We start from the raw sequence: 25,526 nt of genomic DNA, 5'->3' as shown, positions 1-25,526 counted from the left end.
CAGTCCAGAAATGAGCTACAATAGAGAGCGAGAGGGAGGAGGGAGGACACAGAATGTAGGCAGGAGGGAGGACACAGAAAGTAGCACTTTAATCCCACGTACAGCGATCTACCATCACACGCTTATCAGGAGTCAACCTTACCTTGTGACACCAGGTGAGTACCGGCTGGAAATTATAATATGGATCTGGAATTTATAGTTCAAGAAGTTCTGCAGCAGCAGTAGACGTATTTATAAACACCGAAGGAACTTTTATAGTGTCATACAATGCATGTATAGAAGTTAGTAAGAAAAAATGGTGCAAATTTGCATCAAATATATAAAAATGGCGCATGTGACACATTTTTCTCCCTTAAGCCATGTTCACATAGGGTGGATTTGCCACGGATTTTCGGTGCAGACCCTCCGCACAGAGAATCTGCAGCATTTACAGTAGCAGCAAAGTGGATGAGAGTTTGAAAATGTCATCCAAATGCTGCAGAAAACTCTGCACAGAACGGAAATTGACATGCGGTGCGGAATTTCATTCCGCAGCATGTTACCTTTATTGGCGCTTAAGTTGCGGAATTCACCTCTTCTCAATAAGGGTGCCTACCCACTTGCGATTTTTTTTTCCTGTGATGTTTTGCGTTTTTTCTCAAGAGCAATTAGTATAGAATGTGTTCTTGTCCATCTGGGGTTTTTTTTCCGTTTCGTGGGGTTTTTTCACATAGGAACTGTCAGTTGCATATGTCTCCTTATTTTTCTCTTAATGCACCCATGATTGTCATTGGAGGGCTGCAAAAAACGCGCAGAAAACGCAGCGGAAAACGTGCAAAAAACGTGCGAAAACGCCGCGTTTTTCACGCACGAAAATCGGCAACGCAAGTGAGTAGGCGCCCTAAGGGGGGTGAATTAAGCACTAAAATCAGCATTTAAAATTGCACATTCGGTTGAGAACATTCTGCAGCAAATCCGTCTTATGTGAACATACTTACCCCCCCGTATGTCGCCCATGTATAATGCGCATATTCTTCACACAAGTAATTCAAGAAACCCGTTGACTTCCATTGTGCTACAGACAATTGCATTTTCATGATGTATTACGAGCGTGAAAAAAAAGCATGTCCCTTTTTTGGCGCATAATACGTGCAGAATGCGCTTCAATAAAAGCGATGGGGATTTAATATGCACAGCAAATACACATGTGCATTTGTGAAGAATACGCAGGACACATAAACCCGTACGAGAGACCAAAGTCGGCGAGGAGTGAGAAAGGAAGAGTAACTACTGATTTGTTGTTTTGTACCATGGGGACTCGGTGACTCAGCATCCATAACTGGGAATACCCCTTTAACTGCCTAGAGATGTGGAGTCACTTTGTACGCGAGACTGCGACAAACTTGCACGAAAGTAGGACATGTAGCGACTTCTCTATCTTGCAGCATCGCTGTGAGAGAAAAAATGACCCCGTAAATACTATCATTACAAATAACGGATTGTTCTTTCACACAAGTTTTGGGCGTCTTAAAACACACAAAACTCACCCAATTTTCTCGCCCGTGTGAACCCAGATCGCTATTTTCTAAAATCTTGTCCTAATATTTCTGTTCCTCAGTCACCTACAATATGGCCACCAGTTCGGCTCTCTCAGGTTTTGTCTCCCAGCTTTCCCAGACTCCTGAATGCCAAGTCTGGGTAGTTAGGCCTGTTTCAAACGAGCGTATGCGTATTTGCGGGTACATTTGCACTGTGTTTTTGCAGAATGGGCATTGCGTATTTACGGGAGCAAGTGCGTATTTTATAGGGTTTTTTTTAGAGCGTAAATCATGCATATTTTTGTGTGCAAAAAAACACTCACCGTCAGGCATTGAAATGGCCAACTAGTGTAAGGCGTTCAAATTTTTAATTTTCCTGCGCAAATGTGGTAAAAAAATAGAGTATGCCGACTTTTTTTCGTGCTATGCAATTACACACACAAAATATGTACTTGTGCACAAACCCATTGAATTCTGCACATTGTGCATGAAAAAGCCACCAGTTTTGGGCCCTGATTTTAGCCGCCCAAGATGGCTGCTGCAATTTTTTAACTACCTAACGCACACTGCTCTCTGACTGGTCAGTGCGGGTCAGACAGGCAGCTGGCCAATCAGAGAGCTGCTAGAGTGCATTGGTAGTCTAAAACTGTGGAGATGAGGTAGTCTGAAGATTGCGTCCGCCATCTTGGATGCCAGAAAACAAGATCCAATACTGGCAGATTGGAGGGACAGCAAAGACGACCAACGGCAGGTAGTATAACCACGCCCCGTGACCTTTGTCGTGAAACCAGAGGGCCAATTTAAAGGACTTTCCTAATGACTGTTTGTATGCTGCCCCCCCCCCCCCCCCCATCCATCCCCTCGGACGTCTCGCCGTCTCTATGTTGGTGACATTTACTAACATTTGGCCTCATGGTTACAGGTACACGGACGCCTGCAGTGTGGCCGCAGGATGAGCCTAAGTAAGTACCGGACACCGAATCTGTCATCTGTAGTTTGTTAAGGGGTTTTCTGGGACATAAAAAAGTTAAAAGGGCCTAAAATGAACAAAAATTGAATATTGGCTATCCTGGCGATCGGTGATGATTGATGAAGCAGTGTGGGGAAAATGGGGACCAGTAGAAAGTCACAGAGAGGCGCCTTTTTCAAGCGACCGAAAGTCGCATGAAAAAGACGTAGCTGTGAATGAAACCATTGAAATCAGTGGTCTCTTTTTACTGTGTATTGTACGCGTAATAAACTGAATGCGTAAGGGCGGCCTCGCACAAGCGCATCAATGCTTCCTTCCGCGGAACGTATATGCGCTATGCAGTGTGCAGGAGCGCATGCTCTTGCGCCCCATCACCGCATTTTACTGTACTTTATTGCCGAGACCACTCACATCAGCTCGGTCCCAGCAGCGCCATTTTGAGTAGGCCGGACCGCTTACTTAGTAGGTGGAGCTGCCTACTTGTAAGCAGGTCAGCTGACTTGCTAGGCCTAAGGTACTTTGGATTAAGCCCGCAAAATCCCACATTTCGCTTAGCGATTTCATGCACACAACGGCCTTCCGTGGGCAATTGAGCAGAAAAACAGAGCATTTCGCATTTTTTCCCCGCGCCTGGAATGCGTGGGAAACACATGTGAAGGAACCCATTCTAGTGAATGGGTTCTATATGCTGCGCATTGCGGACGCAGATTTTGTGGCCGCAAGTGCGCTCCTGTGAGGCCGCCCTAATACATTGTGTATTTATGTTTGTGTGAAAGAGCCGTTACTGAAAAAAATAATCCAGACAGCTCCGATTTATCGCCATGGGTGTGAGAGAATATGTTCTAGATGGAGCTATAGCGCCACCTATGGGTTGGAAGGAGGTAAGTAATGAGCGCTGTTCCCTTCTTTCAGGACGGGTGTCCCTGCCCAGCACCCCAGTTGTCACATTGGGGAACTTCAATACTCCAAGGAGAAGATGCCCGATTACTCCATTGTTCCTCCCGGCAGTGCCCACAGGAGCAGTATCACATACATGTATGGTACGTGTCCTTATCAACGATGGTAAAAGCTGCCCCTTCCTCTACGTCAGCCATCCTGGATTCTGAGCTCTGGTGCCACCTCTACACCACTCTGTTCAGCATCTCACAGGTGGTGGCACTAGGGGGAATACATTATTTTCTTAGCACTGCTATTTTGTGTTGCAGTTTCCCCACCGTCTGGACCCCCTGCACCCCCCAGGTGTGCGGAGAAGAACAGTGGGTCTGGAGACTGTGGCTGCTCACCAACACAACCAGCAGAGGGCGATAAACATGCAGCAGAGAGAGTACAGCAGGTGAGAGCAGGCGGCAGCACGCTAGGAGGATGTGGGGCTGTGGCTGCACTATAAGGGCGCCTACCCACTTGCGTTGCCGATTTTCGCACGTGAAAAACGCTGCGTTTTTTGCAGCCCTCCATTGACAATCATGGGTGCATTAAGAGAAAAATAAGGACACATATGCAACTGACAGTTCCTATGTGAAAAAACCCCACGAAACGGAAAAAAACCCCCAGATGGACAAGAAGAACACATTCTATACTAATTGCTCTTGAGAAAAAACGCAAAACATCACAGGAAAAAAAATCGCAAGTGGGTAGGCACCCTAAGACTGGATTTAGGCGCATTTACATGGGACAACTATCGTCTGTATAGTTGCCCGAAATAGTTGCGAAAGCATTTGTTCTTCAATTTCGCGATCGCTGAACGAATTGTTGGGAGCGTTTACACCGCCAAAATATCATTCGTCAACTAGTTAGGGACCCTTCCCCAACGCACACTCATTGGTTGCAGAGTAATATGTGCAAGCGGTCTTCCAGTGAACACTCATTGCTGTGCGCTCTCGCCGGCTCAGCTGAACAGTCCGTACTGCAATTCCTGTTCTTCTCGCCTGCACAGGCTTTTTTTTTAGCTTCCATTAAAAAAAATGTGTAAAATGCGTATTTTTGCTTTAACTTTTTTTGTTTTTCTTTCAATTAAAGTCAATGGAGCTAGTACACTGCATTACTTATGTAGTGCATTCTAAGCCTATGACAGAAGCCTATTAAGACTGCTGGATTTGGGGACTAATAGGCATAGGTACATGGCAGACATGGAGGCCTTTGTCAGGCTTCTGGCTGTAAAGAGAACCCATTGGTACCTTACAATCGCACTGCGGGATGCTGATGACTGACAGAAGGATCCCCGTCATCTGCTTACATGATGCTGTTGCTATTGATTGTGGCATGTAAAAGGTTAAACTGCCAGGATCTGGGGTTTCCCCGCAACTGGCTGTTAGAGCACTAATCACTAAGGCAGTCACAGAAGTCTATAACAAAATCTGGCTGTTGGAGCAGGAGCCTGGCTGTCAGTAGTCGGCCAAGTTATTGCCTTAAAAAGACGTGTGTGCAAATTAAAAGCCCATTAGTGAGGTCAGTAAAAGGGATATTGGCTGTCACTAAGGGGTTAAGAAACATAAATCTTGTGGTAACATCCTGTGCTTTACTAGATTTCACCAGGGCTGGAGGCGACCGTTTTATGGGACCGCAACGGAGAAAGAAGAATACAGGTAATAGCGGCATTTATCAAATCTCTCGCATCGTATTGAACCTCCTAGCAGTGAATCCCCAAAGTGGGACGACTTGATAATATCATAATGGGATTTTAAAAAAGGGAGGAAACGTTTAATTTTGTATGGACATTTTAAGCCACTTTCAGGAAAGTAATATAATCCACAGACGCCCATTTATATATAAACGTAAACGAAGGTTTGCCCAATAAACATATTTCTGTATCAGGAAAGAAATCAGACAACTACTGAAAACGCAGATGAGTGAAAAGTGGAGCTCAGCCCGAGAGGTGCTGGCCAGTCAAAGTGAGGAACTAGAGGCTTTAAAAGAAGCCGACCGGCTAGCAGTGCTCGAAGACCTAGAGCAAAGAAGAGCAAAAGCTTTATTCATGAGGAGATACCGGGACGAGAACAAGCGGGTGAGTGCGGGTCACTAAGGCCCAGCATTTTATATACTTATCCTGTACTGACCCTGAGTTACATCCTAGATTATACTCCACAGCTGCACTCACTATTCTGCTGGTGGAGTCACTCTGTACATACATTACTTATCAGGTACTAATCCCGAGTTACATTCTATATTCTACTCCAGAGCTGCACTCACTATTCTGCTGGTGGAGTCACTGTGTACATACATTACTTATCCTGTACTGATCCTGAGTTACATCCTGTATTATACTCCAGAGCTGCGCTCACTACTCTGCTGGTGGAGTCACTGTGTACATACATTACTTATCCTGTACTGATCCGGAGTTACATCCTGTAGATCTTTTTATTATAAAAGTGAAAAACATACCAATACACAGAACATAAATATCGCTCACTTGGCATAAAAGACATAAACATAAAGCAAAACAAATCATCACTTATATTAACTGGACTTTGCCTTACTGCAGGACAAAGGGGACAAAAGCAAAAGGTCCATCTGGTCCAAATAATACACACCGCACACTACACCAACCTGCACTCCAAAACTACACTCACTCATCCTCACCAATACATATACGCTACATACTACATATAACAATATACCCACATGTGAGAAAACATCCCTAACTCTCAGGATCCAGCCTGAAATCCCAAAAAAAGAAGAAAGAAAACGACTAATAACCAAAGCAATTATATAATAACAATAATGCAAATAACAAAAGTAGTAACAATAAGAACAACCCAATACCTTTTTTTTCTTTTTTTTTTATATTTTTTTTTATTTTTTTTTATTTTTTTTTTTTATAAATTTTTAAATTTTTTATTTTTTTTTATTTTTTTTTTTAATGCCCACCACCTAAAAAATAAAACCTTACATAATCCTAAACTAACCCTATATCCAGACCAAACCACCACACACCCCAAACAACCCCCTACGGTGCAGCCTGGGAGCCACGCCTGCATCCCAAGTCCGTGCTCAATGTCTATGTCCAGGACGAGCCGAGCTGCACCGCATACACACACCCTGCCCGCCGCAGCCTGAGGGCCACGCCCGCACCAACAGTCCGTGCCCAGTGTTCATTGTCCGGGACGTGTCAAGCTACGGCTGAGGCATAAATCCCCCCTCCCCTCCCCCCAATAAGCCCCCACCCAACCTATCTATAACCCCTAACCCTATATACAAAACAAAACATAACATAACATAACATATAACATCTCTTATACTACACAACTACAAACCAACACTACATATTAATACCCGAAAGCCTAAGGTTCAGTTACCTGCAGCCGTACATACTTTATCTTTGACCGAAAACAAAAACTCTACTGGTGTCACACACAGCCCTCCACCAGGGCTGGATATGATAAGCCGGGCACCGACCAAATAGAGAAAAACTATCCCTATAGTTAATCTGTCCCTACAATGTCCCTACTCCTTCCCTAAAACTTACCCTCAGAGAAACTGTCCCTACCTCTCCCTATTCTGTCCCTACAAAGACCCTATCAATAAGAAGACTGTCCCTAACGAAAGACAAACCCTCTCCATAGGAGAGAGGCCTTAGTCGTGCCCAACCTCTCATAATCCAGAGAGCGCACCTTCACCAGGTCACCCAGGATGTTCCTATTCACCTCATCCACGGGGAGGATTTTCTCTTCCGTCGAAACTAGACACCGTGCGTTCCAAATGTGAAACCTAACCACTAGGCTGACTAAGAATAAAGTGCACCGGTCCCTGCGACCAAGGTCCCCGAATGCCCCATAGACCCATTCCGCATACGAGAGGCGTGCCAACCTGGGCCAACCAATGGAGGCTCCCACCCGTTTGTACACCTCTGTATTAAAGGGACACTGAAGCAGGAAATGCTCCATGCTTTCCAGTACGTTGCTGCACTCCTGGCGGGGGCAACCCCTATCCACCAGTGGCCTGCTCTTCAAGTTGCCCCTTACATACAGTCTCCCGTGGAAACAGCGCCAAGTCAAGTCCCAAAACTTCAAGGGGATCCTGTCAGAATTCAATAAACGTAACCCTCCCTCCAGGTCCCGACTTGGGCAGTCCTTGAGCGCCAGGGGCTTCTGGAAATGGGTCAACAGAACCCTCTTATCGAGGAGTTTCCTCGACAGAGTTCTGATCTCCCACATCCCCAGACCCCACCGACGTATCATCTTCAGAACCACGGTAGCGTAAGCCGGAAGATGCCCGTGCGGCGTGCGAAGATCCTTCACTCGCCCTCCTGTCTCCCATTCCTGGAAGAAAGGCCGAAGCCATCCCCAACAGGAGAATACCCACGGAGGAGCCCTCTCTTGCCAGAGGTTGCCTATATTGATCTTAACAAAGGTGTTTACGAGAAACACCACGGGGTTGACCATAGATAACCCCCCTAGTCTCCTCGTGCGATATGTGACATCTCTCCTAATTAGGTTCAACCTGTTCCCCCACAACATTAGGAAGAACAGGTTGTAGACCCGGGTCCAGAGAGGTTCTGGCAAAATGCATACGCTGCCCAGGTAGATGAATAAAGGGAGCAGGTATGTTTTGATCAGGTTAACCCTTTCCCGAAGGGTCAAAGACCAACCCTTCCACTGGGCCACCTTCTGAGTGGCACCATCGAGCCTGACCACCCAATTTTGCATGGGGTAATCTCCCCGGCCAAATTTGATGCCGAGAACTTTAGCCGAGTCCTGGGGCACTGGAAGGGTGTCCGGGAGACCAAATGTAGGATCTCCCCTTCCTAACCAGAGACTTTCGCACTTATCCCAGTTGATGCCGGACCCGGATGCTTCCGAGTAGCGATCCACCTCTGCCATCACGTACTCTGCCTCCCCCCTCGAGGACACAAAGACGGTGACGTCATCAGCGTACGCTGCCACCCTGAGGGCGGCTTCCGGCACCGCCCGATCCATCCCGACCCCCGCCATAGGCCCACCATCAATCATCCTAAGGAAAGGATCAATGGCAAACACGTACAGCAAGGGGGCTCAGAGGACAACCCTGACGGACGCCAGACCCAACCTCAAATGGGTGGCCGACCCAACCGTTCACTAGCGGGAAAGTCTCAGCCCCCGCGTACAATGTCTTGAGCCAATTGACAAACCCCACTGGCAGGCCATATCTCAGAAGAACAGACCAGAGGTACTCGTGATTAACCCGATCAAACGCTTTGGCCTGATCCAAGGACAGCAGGTACCCCTCCCAGTGACCAGCCCTACCCTGCTCCACTGCCTCCCGGACACCTAGAACAGCACTAAAGGTGCTACGGCCTGGAACAGAGCAATGCTGGGCGCCCGAGAGGAGCCGGGGTGCAAACTTGACCAGCCGATTAAACAGCACTTTTGCCAGAACCTTCCTGTCCGTATTGAGAAGCGCTATGGGACGCCAGTTCTCAATACGGCTCGAGTCTTTACCCTTTGACAGAAGGATCAAAGCCGACCTCCTCATTGACTTTGGGAGAGTGTCCGAGGAAAGACACTCATTGAAAACCTCAGTCAAGAGGGGACTCAAGAGGTCCTTAAAGGTCTTATAGTACTCAGATGTTAAGCCATCCGGTCCTGGCGATTTTTTGAGCGCAAGCCCATCAATCGCCAGTTTAACTTCCTCTATGTTGATCTCCTCTGTCAAAACATTAAGGGAGAGGTCATCCCCTGGCTCAGGAACAGCTTCAGCCAGGAAAGCCGACATCACATCTCGATCTAGATCCCTCTTCCTCAAAAGGTGCGAGTAGAAGGATTTGATGACTTCCAGAATCCCTGATCTGGACCTGTTCAGAGATCCCGTACCGTCGATCAGTCCAGTGACAACTTTACGATTCACTGACATCTTGCAGTTTCTGTAAGGGTCAGGTGAGTGGTACTTCCCGAAGTCCCTCTCAAAAACCAAAGATGCGTGCCTATTATACTGGCACCCTTTGAGCAAAGACTTCACTCTGGAGATCTCCTCGCGGCTACCTCCAGTCGAGACGAGATGTTCGAGTTTCCTCCTCAGGCCCTGATAAAGACGATACTTACTCAGGCTCCTGAGGCTAGAGAGCTGGCGGAAGAACCTCGCAGCCCTGATCTTGAACATCTCCCACCACTCTGACTTACTGCTACAAAGATCCAGAAATGGTACCTGGCTCTGCAGAAAATCCTCAAAGGACTGTCTTATCTCTGCTTCCTCCAGGAGTGATGAATTCAGCCTCCATAAGCCTCTACCCATCCGGGGGGTCTCTGCAACATTCAGGGAAAACAAAATCAGACAGTGGTCGGAGAATTCCACCTCAACAACAGAAACTGGTGAAGAGATGGCTTCCTCCTTCAAATAAAACCTATCTATTCTAGACCTGCACTCGCCTCTATAATAGGTGAAACCCGCGTGGCCTGGGGTGTGCCGGATGTGGACATCCACCAGGCGAGCTTCGCTAGCTATGCTATTAAGCGCGACGCTATCATAAGTCAGCTTGCCTAGGGAGCCTCCCCTGTCACGGGTCCTCGTGACTGCGTTAAAGTCACCCCCAAAGATCACCTGCCGACTGGTAAAAAGGTACGGCTTGATCCTCATAAAAAGATCCTTGCGGTCCCGCTTGGTTTGGGGACCGTAGATGTTGATTAGCCGAAGCTCTTGTCCCTTCATGAGAACATCCAGGATCAGGCACCTCCCTATTTCTAACTCGATAACCCGTCGGCATTCAACCGCTGCGGTAAAAAGTACCGCCACTCCGCTATATGGCTCGGCCGCAAGAGACCAGTAAGATGGACCAGACCTCCATTCCCTCCTTGCCTTATGCACCGCTGCCAGATTTGGCAGCCTGGTCTCTTGCAAAAACAAAATGTCGGCTTCAACGCGGCCGAGAAAATCAAAGGCCGCAAATCTAGCCATATCAGATTTAATGCTGGCAACATTAATGGATGCCAGCGTCAACGGAGTGGGTGCCGCCATCATTGGTGATCGAGTTAGATGGCTTTCTTCTTCCCACCCCCCTTCTCATCAGGGTCTGAGGATGACCCCTTGCCACGTTTCTTGGACACTGAGAGGTCCATGGCAAGGGGCTCCTCAACCTCGTCCTCCTTGCCACTGGGCTCTGGGCCAGCCCTCCCCCTGGAGGTCACCAAACCCCCACAAGAGGAAGGCTCAGCACCCCCTGTAGGCCCCACGCTTGTCCTGGATACCTCTGCCTCCTCCGAGGACGAGAGAGCCTGGTACCTGTTGGAGAGCCCAACAAGAGGAGAGTTTAGATTGCCTTCCTGCACCTGGCCCGTTGCAGGGGAAGATTTCCCTTCCCTTTTTTTCATTTTCTTGGAGCCCTGCTTGCGCTTTTTCTTTTGCCACTCATCCTTGCCCTCACCCACACTTTCATAGTGGGAAGAATCTGAATAAGTGGCAGCCTCCTCCCTTTGGATCCTCCTGACCTCCTCATCCAGCTCCCTGTCCCCTGGAGCCTCAGCCACATGATTTGCGTCCGGAGCAGAGGCCAGCATTGACCCACCTGCCACCTGGGTTTCCACCAGCTCCCTGCCCCTTCCGCGCTTCTCTTGGCGCCTTAGCTTGGCTGCCCCAGCATGTTTGTTCTTCATTAGCTCCTGGGCTCCATCGCCTCTGCTGGTCCCCTCCCCTGCAGAAGCAACCTCACGGCTCTCCTCCGCTGGGGCCATGACCGCATTGGCGAAAGAGCGCGGACAGCGACTGAATGGGTGACCGAGGTCACCACACAGGTGACACCTAATCTCTGCACAAGATGCCGCAAGATGACCTACCTCGCCACACAGAGCGCACTTGATGACGTTACAGGCTGCACTCAAATGTGTGGGGTCGCCGCACTTGTGACAGAGCTTCGGCTGCCCCTGGTAGAAGGCCAAGATACGATCCCTGCCAAGGAAGGCCGCGGATGGTATGTGGGCCACCGAATTCCCTGAACGCTTAAGTTTCACCATAAACGTCCAGGCTCCGGACCAGATGCCGTGCTCGTCCCGGTTCTTATTGGGCATATCCACCACCTCTCCGTACCGACTTATCCAAGTCATGATATCGTAACAAGAGAGGGACTCGTTACGAGTCAAAACGGTCACTCTCTTGACTCCAGTCTGGCGGGTTACCACTTGTGCAGCGAAACCGCGCCAGCCGGGCTCGTCCTTCATCAGCTCATAATTCCCCCAGAAGAGCTCCAGGCCCTCCGGGCGAGCAAAGCTGATGTCGAACTCAGACGTGCCATAAGGATGGATCAGGGCATAGATGTCATTTGCCCTGAAACCCATCTTCAGCAGAAGCTCCACCACCTTACTCCTGGATGGGCACGCGTCATTGCCTCTCCACTGAAGACGAGCCACATTCCTACGGCCAATGTCCTGCCCGGTTGTCGGCAGGGACCAGACGGTCTCCCCCCTTTGTTCTCGGAAGGCACCAAGACCATGTCTCTCCACCCAGAGAGACAAATCCACAACTCTGCCCCCTACATTCATCGAGCTCTCCCCTCTCCTCAAGGCCTCCAGGAGGCGCTGTTGCAAAACGCCGTCCCCAGAGCCCAAAGACGAGGAGGACGCATCCCCCCTCCCTCCAGCGGCGACACTGGCATAACTTCTACCAGATGTTGTCGCCGCTGGAGGGGCGACTGGATCCTGACCCACCCCCTGACTACCCTCCGAAGCCCCACCCACCTGTACACAAGATGGCATACTAACTGGGGAACCAGGGACACCTGGAGTTCCCAGGGTCCTTGCAGGAACAGGGGCAACAGGGACAGGGGCAGCAGGGGTACCAACAGCCACATCCATTACCTCAATCGCCTCTCCATTAGCTGCTGGACCAGGACCCTTATTATTTTTACCCTCTTTTTTCCCTTTTTGCCCAGAGGGCAAGTCCATGGCACCTCCAGTGGGTGGTTGGAGATGCACTTCAGCGGATTCAGTGTCTGGCCTTTTTACATTTTTCTTTACTTTAGTTGCTGTAGCTCCGCCCACCTTAGCCACTCTGGGAGTTGTAGTTCCTTCAACTTCCCTTCCAGGAACAGGAGCATATTTACCATGGGTGGGAGGATCGGTAGACCCGGCCACCACCCACTGCGCCCCCTCTGCACCTGAAAGGCGCTTTAGGGACACAGGCGGGACAGCCAGGCCACCACAGGTGGGACCTGGCGCCGGATCACGCCTCCCTCCCACTGGGACATGACCAACAGCACCAGCACCTCTGGACTGGCCGCGACCCTTTGCTTTCCCGACACTCTTTTCTACCTCCTTTATTCCTCCATTCCCACTACTGGCACAAGCGGACTTGGAGTTTTGGGCCGCATTAACCCTCTCTTCCCCAGTCCCCTGCACCGGACCCACCACAGAGCCCGGGACTAGGAGCTCAGGGTTACCACCCTGGTCTGACTTTTCAGCCAAACCAGAGTGCTTGGTGACATAAACAAATTTTTCTTGTATATATTTTTTTTCCTTTTTCCTCTTCTTCTTGCTTGAGGTGTCTGGGGGCAAATCATTCCCAAAATGGAAGGACTGCAGCCTCTCTGGGGACTCTTGCAGCTGAATCTGACGCATTATCAGCGCCCCCTCTCCACTGCTGCTGCAGCTGTCATCACTGTCCTCCAGGTCAGATTCACCCGACGTGAGGGGCAGGCTCACCTGTTCAGCTGGGATGCTGGGCCCAGTAGTCCCACCTGGCAGCGAAGATTGCTGCTCACCAGAGCACGCAGCTCGCCCATCCTGAGCACCGTCAGATTCACCCGTGCTGCTGCTTGAGTGCCTGGCAGAGCGCTCTTTAATGCCACCGCTGCTCACCAATGCCATTTTGCTAAACCTCTCATCATTTAGCAGTTTCTCTTTGAAAGGCCCACTTCTTTCCAGAATCCTTTCCCTCTCCTCCTCATAAAAGTCTATGGCGTCCTCACAGGCTTCAATCTGCCGTGATATGGCCAGTTTTCTGGTACGGGATCTGGCCCGCTCCGCATCATAGCGGGCAATGCGCAGCTCCTGCCTATATTTAGTCAGCTGCCTCCCGACATGCCCAAAGTCTTTCATGTATTTGGCAATACGGGTTGCCACATCAGTCACCGACTCGCCCTCCTTGCGATCGGCCCAACTTGCCTGCATATTTTGTTTTGCCGCATGATCCTCCACTCTCTTACTCTGGCTGCGAGTCCTCTTGGGCTCCTCCAGGGGAGTCAGGGTGACATTGCTGCCACTCTGACCAGGTGTTCTCCCCTCCTGGGGTGCAGTCCTCCCTCCCCCTGACCGAAGCCAGAGGGAGGAGGTCCGGGACTCCATGGCTGGAGCAAGCCCAGCACCTGTAACCTTGGCTGGGTAAGCTTTCCTCTCACTGCTGACCACACCCTGGATCCTGCAGAGCTCTCACACACCCAACCTTCTCCAGAGCTGCACTCACTATTCTGCTGGTGGAGTCACTGTGTACATACATTACTTATCCTGTACTGATCCTGAGTTACATCCTGTATTATACTCCAGAGCTGCGCTCACTACTCTGCTGGTGGAGTCACTGTGTACATACATTACTTATCCTGTACTGATCCGGAGTTACATCCTGTATTATACTCCAGAGCTGCGCTCACTACTCTGCTGGTGGAGTCACTGTGTACATACATTACTTATCCTCTACTGATCCTGAGTTACATCCTGTAGATCTTTTATTATAAAAGTGAAAAACATAACAATAAACAGAACATAAATATCGCTCACTTGGCATAAGACATAAACATAAAACCAAAACAAATGATCACTTGTATTATCTGTACTTTGCCTTACTTCAGCACAAAGGAACAAAAGCAAAAGGTCCATCTGGTCCAAATAATACACACAGCACACTACACCAACCTGCACTCCAAACTACACTCACTCATCCTCACCAATACATATACACTACATATAACAATATACCCACATGTGAGAAACATATCCCTAACTCACAGGATCCAGCCTGAAATCCCAAAAAAAGAAGAAAACGTGACAAATAACCGAAGCAATGATATAATAACAATAATGCAAACAATAACAAAGTAACAATAAGAAGAAGAACCCAATACCCTTTTTTTTTTCCTTTTTTTATTTTTATTTTTTTTAATTTAAAAAAATTTTTTTTTTTTTTTTTTTTATGCCCACCACCTAAAGAATAAAACCTTACATAATCCTAAACTAACCCTATACCCAGACCAAACCACCACACACCCCAAACAACCCCCTACGGTGCAGCCTGGGAGCCACGCCTGCATCCCAAGTCCGTGCTCAATGTCTATGTCCAGGACGAGCCGAGCTGCACCGCATACACACACCCTGCCCGCCGCAGCCTGAGGGCCACGCCCGCACCAACAGTCCGTGCCCAGTGTTCATTGTCCGGGACGTGTCAAGCTACGGCTGAGGCATAAATCCCCCCCCCCCTCCCCCCAATAAACCCCCACCCAACCTATCTAGAACCCCTAACCCTATATACAAAACAAAACATATAACATCTCTTATACTACACAACTACAAACCAACACTACATATTAGTACCCGAAAGCCTAAGGTTCAGTTACCTGCAGCCGTACATACTTCATCTTTGACCGAAAACAAAAACTCTACTAGTGTCACACTCAGCCCTCCACCAGGACTGGATATGATAAGCCGGGCACCGACCAAATAGAGAAACACTATCCCTATAGTTAATCTGTCCCTACAATGTCATTACTCCTTCCCTAAAACTTACCCTCAGAGAAACTGTCCCTACCTCTCCCTATTCTGTCCCTACAAAGACCCTAACAATAAGAAGACTGTCCCTAACGAAAGACAAACCCTCTCCATAGGAGAGAGGCCTTAGTCGTGCCCAACCTCTCATAATCCAGAGAGCGCACCTTCACCAGGTCACCCAGGATGTTTCTATTCACCTCATCCGCGGGGAGGATTTTCTCTTTCGTCGAAACTAGACACCGTGCGTTCCAAATGTGAAACCTGACCACTAGGCTGACTAAGAATAAAGTGCACCGGTCCCTGCCACCAAGGTCCCCGAATGCCCCATAGACCCATTCCGCATACGAGAGGCGTGCCAACCTGGGCCAACCAATGGAGGCTCCCACCCGTTTGTACACCTCTGTATTAAAGGGACACTGAAGCAGGAAATGCTCCATGCTTTCCAGTACGTTGCTGCACTCCTGGCGGGGGCAACCCCTATCCACCAGAGGCCTGCTCTTCAAGTTGCCCCTTACATACAGTCTCCCGTGGAAACAGCGCCAAGTCAAGTCCCAAAACTTCAAGGGGATCCTGTCAGAATTCAATAAACGTAACCCTCCCTCCAGGTCCCGACTTGGACAGTCCTTGAGCGCCAGGGGCTTCTGGAAATGGGTCAACAGAACCCTCTTGTCGAGGAGTTTCCTCGACAGAGTTCTGATCTCCCACATCCCCAGACCCCACCGACGTATCATCTTCAGGGCCACGGTAGCGTAAGCCGGAAGATGCCCGTGCGGCGTGCGAAGATCCTTCACTCGCCCTCCAGTCTCCCATTCCTGGAAGAAAGGCCGAAGCCATCCCCAACAGGAGAATACCCACGGAGGAGCCCTCTCTTGCCAGAGGTTGCCTATATTGATCTTAACAAAGGTGTTTACGAGAAACACCACGGGGTTGACCATAGATAACCCCCCTAGTCTCCTCGTGCGATATGTGACATCTCTCCTAATTAGGTTCAACCTGTTCCCCCACAACATTAGGAAGAACAGGTTGTAGACCCGAGTCCAGAGAGGCTCTGGCAAAATGCATACGCTGCCCAGTTAGATGAATAAACGGAACAGGTATGTTTTGATCAGGTTAACCCTTTCCCGAAGGGTCAAAGACCAACCCTTCCACTGGGCCACCTTCTGAGTGGCACCATCGAGCCTGACCACCCAATTTTGCATGGGGTAATTTCCCCGGCCAAATTTGATGCCGAGAACTTTAGCCGAGTCCTGGGGCACTGGAAAGGTGTCTGGGAGACTAAATGTAGGATCTCCCCTTCCTAACCAGAGACTTTCGCACTTATCCCAGTTGATGCCGGACCCAGATGCTTCCGAGTAGCGATCCACCTCTGCCATCACGTACTCTGCCTCCCCCCTCGAGGACACAAAGACGGTGACGTCATCAGCGTACGCTGCCACCCTGAGGGTGGCTTCCGGCACTGCCCGATCCATCCCGACCCCCGCCATAGGCCCACCATTAATCATCCTAAGGAAAGGATCAATGGCAAACACGTACAGCAAGGGGCTCAGAGGACAACCCTGACGGACGCCAGACCCAACCTCAAATGGGTGGCCGACCCAACCGTTCACTAGCGGGAAAGTCTCAGCCCCCGCGTACAATGTCTTGAGCCAATTGACAAACCCCACTGGCAGGCCATATCTCAGAAGAACAGACCAGAGGTACTCGTGATTAACCCGATCAAACGCTTTGGCCTGATCCAAGGACAGCAGGTACCCCTCCCAGTGACCAGCCCTACCCTGCTCCACTGCCTCCCGGACACCTAGAACAGCACTAAAGGTGCTACGGCCTGGAACAGAGCAATGCTGGGCGCCCGAGAGGAGCCGGGGTGCAAACTTGACCAGCCGATTAAACAGCACTTTTGCCAGAACCTTCCTGTCCGTATTGAGAAGCGCTATGGGACGCCAGTTCTCAATACGGCTCGAGTCTTTACCCTTTGACAGAAGGATCAAAGCCGACCTCCTCATTGACTTTGGGAGAGTGTCCGAGGAAAGACACTCATTGAAAACCTCAGTCAAGAGGGGACTCAAGAGGTCCTTAAAGGTCTTATAGTACTCAGATGTTAAGCCATCCGGTCCTGGCGATTTTTTGAGCGCAAGCCCATCAATCGCCAGTTTAACTTCCTCTATGTTGATCTCCTCTGTCAAAACATTAAGGGAGATGTCATCCCCTGGCTCAGGGACAGCTTCAGCCAGGAAAGCCGACATCACATCTCGATCTAGATCCCTCTTTCTCAAAAGGTGCGAGTAGAAGGATCTGATGACTTCCAGAATCCCTGATCTGGACCTGTTCAGAGATCCCGTACCGTCGATCAGTCCAGTGACAACTTTACGATTCACTGACATCTTGCAGTTTCTGTAAGGGTCAGGTGAGTGGTACTTCCCGAAGTCCCTCTCAAAAAACAAAGATGCGTGCCTATTATACTGGCACCCTTTGAGCAAAGAATTTCACTCTGGAGATCTCCTCACGGCTACCTCCAGTCGAGACGAGATGTTCGAGTTTCCTCCTTAGGCCCTGATAAAGACGGTACTTACTCAGGCTCCTGAGGCTAGAGAGCTGGCGGAAGAACCTCGCAGCCCTGATCTTGAACATCTCTCACCACTCTGACTTACTGCTACAAAGATCCAGTAATGGTACCTGGCTCTGCAGAAAATCCTCAAAGGACTGTCTTATCTCTGCTTCCTCCAGGAGTGATGAATTCAGCCTCCATAAGCCTCTACCCATCCGGGGGGGTCTCTGCAACATTCAGGGAAAACAAAATCAGACAGTGGTCGGAGAATTCCACCTCAACAGCAGAAACTGGTGAAGAGATGGCTTCCTCCTTCAAATAAAACCTATCTATTCTAGACCTGCACTCGCCTCTATAATAGGTGAAACCCGCGTGGCCTGGGGTGTGCCGGATGTGGACATCCACCAGGCAAGCTTCGCTCGCTATCCTATTAAGCGCGACGCTATCATAAGTCAGCTTGCCTAGGGAGCCTCCCCTGTCATGGGTCCTCGTGACTGCGTTAAAGTCACCCCCAAAGATCACCTGCCGACTGGTAAAAAGGTACGGCTTGATTCTCATAAAGAGATCCTTCCGGTCCAGCTTGGTTTGGGGACCATAGATGTTGATTAGCCGAAGCTCTTGTCCCTTCATGAAAACATCCAGGATCAGGCACCTCCTTATTTCTAACTCGATAACCCGTCGGCATTCAACCGCTGCGGTAAAAAGTACCGCCACTCCGCTATATGGCTCGGCCGCAAGAGACCAGTAAGATGGATCAGACCTCCATTCCCTCCTTGCCTTATGCACAGCTGCCAAATTTGGCAGCCTGGTCTCTTGCAAAAACAAAATGTCGGCTTCCACGTGGCCGAGAAAATCAAAGGCCTCGAATCTAGCCATATCAGATTTAATGCTGGCAACATTAATGGATGCCAGCGTCAACGGAGTGGGTGCCGCCATCATTGGTGATTGAGTTAGATGGCTTTCTTCTTCCCACCCCCCTTCTCATCAGGGTCTGAGGATGACCCCTTGCCACGTTTCTTGGACACTGAAAGGTCCATGGCAAGGGGCTCCTCAACCTCGTCCTCCTTGCCACTGGGCTCTGGGCCAGCCCTCCCCCTGGAGGTCACCAAACCCCCACAAGAGGAAGGCTCAGCACCCCCTGTAGGCCCCACGCTTGTCCTAGACACCTCTGCCTCTTCCGAGGACGAGAGAGCTAGGTACCTGTTGGAGAGCCCAACAAGAGTAGAGTTTAGATTGCCTTCCTGCACCTGGCCCGTTGCAGAGGAAGATTTCCCTTCCCTTTTTTTCATTTTCTTGGAGCCCTGCTTGCGCTTTTTCTTTTGCCACTCATCCTTGCCCTCACCCACACTTTCATAGTGGGAAGAATCTGAATAAGTGGCATCCTCTTCCCTTTGGATCCTCCTGACCTCCTCATCCAGCTCCCTGTCCCCTGGAGCCTCAGCCACATGATTTGCGTCCGGAGCAGTAGCCAGCATTGACCCACCTGCCACCTGGGTTTCCACCAGCTCCCTGCCCCTTCCGCGCTTCTCTTGGCGCCTTAGCTTGGCTGCCCCAGCATGTTTGTTCTTCTTGGGCTCCATCGCCTCTGCTGGTCCCCTCCCCTGCAGAAGCAACCTCACGGCTCTCCTCCGCTGGGGCCATGACCGCATTGGCGAAAGAGCGCGGACAGCGACTGAATGGGTGACCGAGGTAACCACACAGGTGACACCTAATCTCTGTACAAGATGCTGCAAGATGACCTACCTCGCCACACAGAGCGCACTTGATGACATTACAGGCTGCACTCAAATGTGTGGGGTCGCCACACTTGTGACAGAGCTTCGGCTGCCCCTGGTAGAAGGCCAAGATACGATCCCTGCCAAGGAAGGCCGCAGATGGTTTGTGGGCCACCAAATTCCCTGAACGCTTAAGTTTCACCATAAACGTCCAGGCTCCGGACCAGATGCCGTGTTCGTCCCGGTTCTTATTGGGCATATCCACCACCTCTCCATACTGACTTATCCAAGTCATGATATCATAACAAGAGAGTGACTCGTTACGAGTCAAAACGGTCACTCTCTTGACTCCAGTCTGGAGGGTTACCACTTGTGCAGCGAAACCGCGCCTGCCGGGCTCGTCCTTCATCAACTCGTAGTTCCCCCAAAAGAGCTCGAGGCCCTCTGGGCAAACAAAGCTGATGTCGAACTCAGACGTGCCGTAAGGATGGATCAGGGCATAGATGTCATTTGCCCTGAGACCCATCTTCAGCAGAAGCTCCACCACCTTACTCCTGGATGGGCATGCGTCATTGCCTCTCCACTGAAGACGAGCCACATTCCTATGGCCAATGTCCTGCCCGGTTGTCGGCAGGGACCAAACAGTCTCCCCCCTTTGTTCTCGGAAGGCACCAAGACCATGTCTCTCCACCCAGAGAGACAAATCCACAACTCTGCCCCCTACATTCATCAAGCTCTCCCCCCTCCTCAAGGCCTCCAGGAGGCGTCGTTGCAAAACGCCGTCCCCAGAGCTCAAAGACAAGGAGGACGCATCCCCCCTCCCTCCAGCGGCGACACTGGCATAACTTCTACCAACTGTTGTCGCCACTGGAGGGGTGACTGGATCCCTGCCCATCCCCTGACTATTACCCGAATCCCCACCCTCCTGTACAGCTGATGGCATACCTCCCACGGGGTTGGGGGCATCCGGAGCCTCCACGGGAGCAGGGGCAGCGGTAGTACTAGCAGTTACATCCATCACACCACTCATACCTTCCTTTCCTTTTGCTGGATCGGGACCTGCTTTAACTTTGTTTTTAATATTACGCTTGCTAGATGGTTTGTCCTGGGAGCTTCCAGCGGGCTGAAGCTGGAGACGGACAGAATCCGTCCTGAGTCCTGCATTAGTCTTGGTAGGAGCTGTCTCTGCAGCCCCAGCTCCGCCTATTTTCCCAGCCATTCTGTGGTACTTTTCACTTGCTTTGATGTAACCGCATTACTGTCATGATGGGTGGGAGGATTGGCAGGCTTGGCTACCACCCACTGCGCCCCCTCTACACCTGACAGGCGTTTTAGGGACACAGGAGGGACAGCCAAGCCGCCACTGATGGAACCTGACACCGGACTCCCCCCCCCCCCCCCCTCCCACTGGGGGGCAGCCATCAGTGCCAGCACCTCCGGATTGGCCACGACCCCTCATTCCATCTTTCCCACGGACCTTCTCTGCCTCCTTATCGCCTCCATTCCCACTACTGGCACAAGCAGGAATGGAGTTGTGGGCCGCATTAACCCTCTCTTCCCCAGTCCCCGCACCGGACCCACTGCAGAGCCCGGGACTAGGGGTATACCAGGGCTAGCACCCCGATCTGACTTTGCAGCCGGACCGGAGTGCTTGGTGACGTACACAAACCTCTCTTGTACGGTGGTCTTCTTTATCCTTTTTTTCTGTTTCTTTTTGCCCGCAGATGTTCCTTCAGGCATGTCGTCACCAAAATACATATTCTGCATCCTTTCTGGGGACTCCTGCAGCATAATTTGCCGCATGATGAGGGCCCCCTCACCGCTGCTGCTGTCGCTGTCGTCGTCCGCCTCCTCAGCACTGGACTCCTCCGATGTGGGGGGCAGGCTAACCTGCTCAGCAGGAATGCTGCTCCCTGCAGTTCCCCTCTGCTGTAAGGACAGCTGCTCCCCAGAGCATACTGGCATCCCATCCTGCGCATCCTCCGATTCATCTGAGCTGCTGTCGCTGCTCACGTGCGCCATTCCGGAGAATCGCTCGTCATTTAGGAGCTTCTCTTTAAACGGGCCGCTGGCTTGGAGTATTCTATATCTCTCTTTGTAAAAATCAACGGCCTCCTTGCAGGCTTTAACTTTTTCTGCTGCAGCGATCTTTTTCCTTCCCTGTGGGGCCTTATCTAGATCGCTGAGGGCAGTCTGCAGTTCCCTGCGATATTTCTGCAGCTGCCTACCAACCTCCTTATAGTCTTTTATATTGGCAGTTATCCGAGACGCCATGGCAATAACAGATTCACCCTTGCTGCGCTCTCCCCAGCTGACACTTGTAGGTGCCTTTGCAGCACTATCCTTGCCTTTGGTTTGGCTTCGGGTTTTCCTATAATCCATGTCCTCCTGGGGAGTCTGGGTGACGCTGCGCGGACCCCGATTGGATCCTCTCCCCTCCTGGGGTTCATTCCTCCCTCCCCCCTCCCGACCGAAGCCGGGGGGGGGGGGGAGGGGGGGGAAGCACGGGACTCCATGGCAAATGTAGCCCAGAAACATGCACTTGTTCCTGGGCTCTCAGAAAGGTCTCCACCCAAGAAGCAGACCACACCCTGGAACCAGCAGAGCTCTCCAACACACAGCCTTCTCCAGAGCTGCACTCACTATTCTGCTGGTGGAGTCACTGTGTACATATATCACTTATCCTGTACTGATCCTGAGTTACATCCTGTATTATACTTCAGAGCTGCATTCACAATTCTGCAAGCTTCAGCACTAAAAATTACCCACTATCCTCTCTGATTGGTGCCTGCAGTTTTCTTTAGTGATTAACAATCTTTAAATTGCCTCTAAATCACTGCACAGTAATCTGAATGGAAAACTGCCCCCTACTTAGGAGCACATCTGTCATCCAGCTTGTTGACTGTGTCCAGTAGCAACCAGCCATATTCTGAATGTCGCTCTTATATAAGTTTTCTTCTTTCCCTAGTTAATGGAGAATAGATGGCGGGAAAGCCTCCTAAGCCGATCCATGGATACATTAAGAGAGAGAGAGCTGCTACAGTACAACCCAATTAACTGGAGTGGAACCCTGAAATAAGCCGATCTCAGCATCCTGGACGGGGGAGAAAAGCCCTAAAATACATACAGAAGTGTCAGAGCGCATCGCACAAAGTGGCAGCCGGAGGTGCCACAAAAGTGGAAACCGGGGGCATATAGTACTGCCCACCGGGCACATAGCTACTAGAATTTTAATGTCTCACGCAAATTAGGGGTTACACCAAAAATTACTTTCATCACCTAACCATACAACAGGCGCTAAAAGTCTGATTGGTGGGGGGTCTCATCACTGCAACCCTCACCAATCCCAAGAATGGGGGGCCTGCATCCCCCCTCTTTACATCATTGCAGGATCACTGCACCCACCTGCATTGATGTGGAGATTGAAATGAATGGAGCGCCGCTGCGCCATTCAACAGGGCTAATGGAAATAGCTGGATACAAGCACTCAGCCATCTCCTACAAGTCCCTTTGAAGATGAACGAAGTGGCACTGCAGACACATGGCCACCACTACATTCATTCTCCTTCTCACTGTGAGGGGCATAGGGAGCCTGCAAAGAGGAGGAGAGGGGCTCACAGGACCCACATTCTTGGGATCGATTGGGGTTTCAGCGGTGGGACCCCCACCAATCACACGTCCTATGGTTAGATAGGTCAATTATGGTGCAATCCTTTTAATTGATTATTGCAGTGTTTGGCCGGGCTTACATGGCCGTAATGCGCGGCATGCTGCGCGTGAGCATGTAGCAAGTACAGAATGACATGCTACTTGCTTCCAATCGCCATGCACTATCTTGGCGTGTATGCATGCGTAATACACGCTAAGATAGAACAGGCCGTGCTTTTCTTTTTTTGAATGCAAAGTTCACGCAATTTGTGTGAGAGCAACATGGGAGATTGGTGCAGCATATTAAGCGTGCAAAACCTATATGTTCAATACCCTGTGACCATACGCTCATGTGAGCCCGGCCTCTAGAGGCAATCTGTATTTGAAAGCAATAGTAACATAGTATGTTAGGCTGAATGACGACAATGTCCATCTAGTTCAGCTTGTTTCAACCCCTAGTTGATCCAGAGGAAGACATAAACCCCAAGAGGCAGAAGCCAATTAGCCCATTTGTGGAAAAATTCCTTCCGGACTCCGTAATGGCAATGAGAATAATCCCCAGATCAACCTTACCTAAATATATAAACCTGGAACTACAAACCCGCTGGTCACCTAATATCTATATCCTGTAATATCCTTCCGCTCGAGAAAGACGTCTAGTCCCCTCTTAAACGCCTCAATGGATTTTGCCATCATCACGTCCTCAGGCAGAGAGTTCCACAGTCTCATTGCTCTTACAGTAAAGAACCCCCTTCTATGTTGGTGATGAAACCTGCTTTCCTCTTGTAGAGGATGCCCTCTTGTTACCGTCGCAGTCCTGGGTATAAACAGATCATGGGAGAGATCCTTGTATTGTCCACTAATGTATTTATATATAGTTATTTGATCACCCCTAAGCCGTCTTTTTTCCATGGTGAAAAGTCCTAATAGCCTCTCTGGGTATTCCAGTCCTCTCATTTCATTTATTATTTTAGTTGCCCTTCTTTGGACCCCCTCAAGCACTGCAACATCTTTCCTGAGCACCGGTGTGCAGAACTGTAGACAGTATTCCATGTGAGGCCTGACAAGTGCCTTATATAGTGGAAGAAAAATGTTCTCATCCCTCACCCCTATACCTCTTTTAATGCACCCCAAGACTCTATTAGCTTTTGCAGCAGCTGACTGGCATTGGTTGCTCCAGTTAAATCGACAATCCACTAGTACCCCCAGGTCCTTTTCCATATCACCTTTCCCTAGCAGTACCCCATTTAATGTATATTAGTGACATCCATTTCTCCTGCCCATGTGCATAACCTCACATTTATCCACACTGAATTTCATTTGCCATTTTTCTGCCCAAGCCCCCAGCTTATCTAGTTCCGTTTGTAGTCGCACATTGTCCTCCGTTGTATTAATTGTCTTATACAAGTTTGTATCATCTGCAAATATTGATATTTTACCGTGCAGCCCTTCTATCAGGTCATTGATAAATATATTGACCAGAATGGGGCCTAGTACTGAGCCCTGTGGCACCCCACTAGCGACAGTCGCCCAAATCAGAGTATGAACCATTTATTACCACCCTCTGCTTTCTATCTCTGAGCCAGTTCTTTACCCAGATACACGCGTTTTCGCTCAGACTGAGCTGCCTCATTTTATATATCAGCCTTTTATGCGGCACGGTGTCAAATGCTTTAGAGAAATCCAGATATACGAGATCAATAGACTCTCCCAGGTCCAGCCTAGAGCTTACTTCAGCGTAGAAGCTGATCAGATTGGTCTGAGATGATCGACCCCTTATGAACCCGTGCTGGTGAGGAGTTATACTGTTGTTTTCCTTGAGATATTCTAGGATGGCGTGTCTCAGAAACCCCTCGAATATTTTTCCAGTTATTAAAGTGAGACTTACCGGGCTGTAGTTACCAGGCTCTCTTTTTGACTCCTTCTGTAAACTGGAACCACGTTGACAATGCACCAATCCAATGGCACAACCCCGGTCTTGATAGTATCCATAAATATAATAGTGGTCTAGCTATCACATCACTTACTTCCCTTAGAACTCTTGGGTGCATTCCATCTGGACCGGGCGATTTATCGATTTTAATCCTCTGTAACCTGCTCTGCACTTCCTCCTGTGTTAGCTATGCAATATGTAGCAGTGGGTTTGTTTTATTCCCCTGCATCTCATGTAACCTTTCCTTTTCGTTCGTGAATACACTTGAAAAAGCACCATTTAATAGATTTGTCTTCCTCCCATCGTGTTCTATGATTTTTTTCTGCATTATTCGTTAAAGAGCCAGTGCTCTCAGTGCAAATCCATTTACTGTTAATATAGATGAACAGTTTAGGGGTTTTTTTGCTCTTTGGCGATCAATCTTTCTGCCTCCTCCTTAGCCATTTTAATATTTTCTTTACAATGTATCGTTCCCAGTTATCAGCCACTTCAGGCAACGACGAGGCTGATGGCGATGTTCTTCCATAAGACAATACTACTTTGCG

General features: G+C 49.8%; 1 protein-coding gene across 1 annotated transcript; it reads left to right on the top strand.

Moving 5' to 3' along the window:
* On the top strand, window positions 1-25,281 carry LOC136621322 (uncharacterized). Its single transcript, XM_066596755.1, has 7 exons — window positions 1-155; window positions 2,440-2,479; window positions 3,400-3,527; window positions 3,693-3,820; window positions 5,010-5,069; window positions 5,299-5,488; window positions 22,369-25,281. The coding sequence occupies exons 2-7, from the start codon at window positions 2,470-2,472 to the stop codon at window positions 22,477-22,479; spliced, it is 627 nt and encodes a 208-aa protein (XP_066452852.1). The 5' UTR covers window positions 1-155; window positions 2,440-2,469; the 3' UTR covers window positions 22,480-25,281.
* Window positions 25,282-25,526: the final 245 nt, after the last annotated feature.

Source organism: Eleutherodactylus coqui, chromosome 3, assembly GCF_035609145.1.
Source record: "Eleutherodactylus coqui strain aEleCoq1 chromosome 3, aEleCoq1.hap1, whole genome shotgun sequence".
In the NCBI taxonomy this organism is placed as follows: Eukaryota; Metazoa; Chordata; class Amphibia; order Anura; family Eleutherodactylidae; genus Eleutherodactylus; species Eleutherodactylus coqui.
The sequence above is the reverse complement of the archived record's forward strand: the minus strand, read 5'-3'. Positions and strand labels throughout refer to the sequence as shown.

What these genes read in the sequence shown, in the direction of transcription:
- LOC136621322 (XM_066596755.1), top strand. An exon ending in CAGTATCACATACATGTATG is followed by an intron (nt 3,528 to 3,692) that starts GTACGTGTCCTT and finishes TTTGTGTTGCAG; the next exon opens with TTTCCCCACCGTCTGGACCC. An exon ending in CAGCAGAGAGAGTACAGCAG is followed by an intron (nt 3,821 to 5,009) that starts GTGAGAGCAGGC and finishes GTGCTTTACTAG; the next exon opens with ATTTCACCAGGGCTGGAGGC.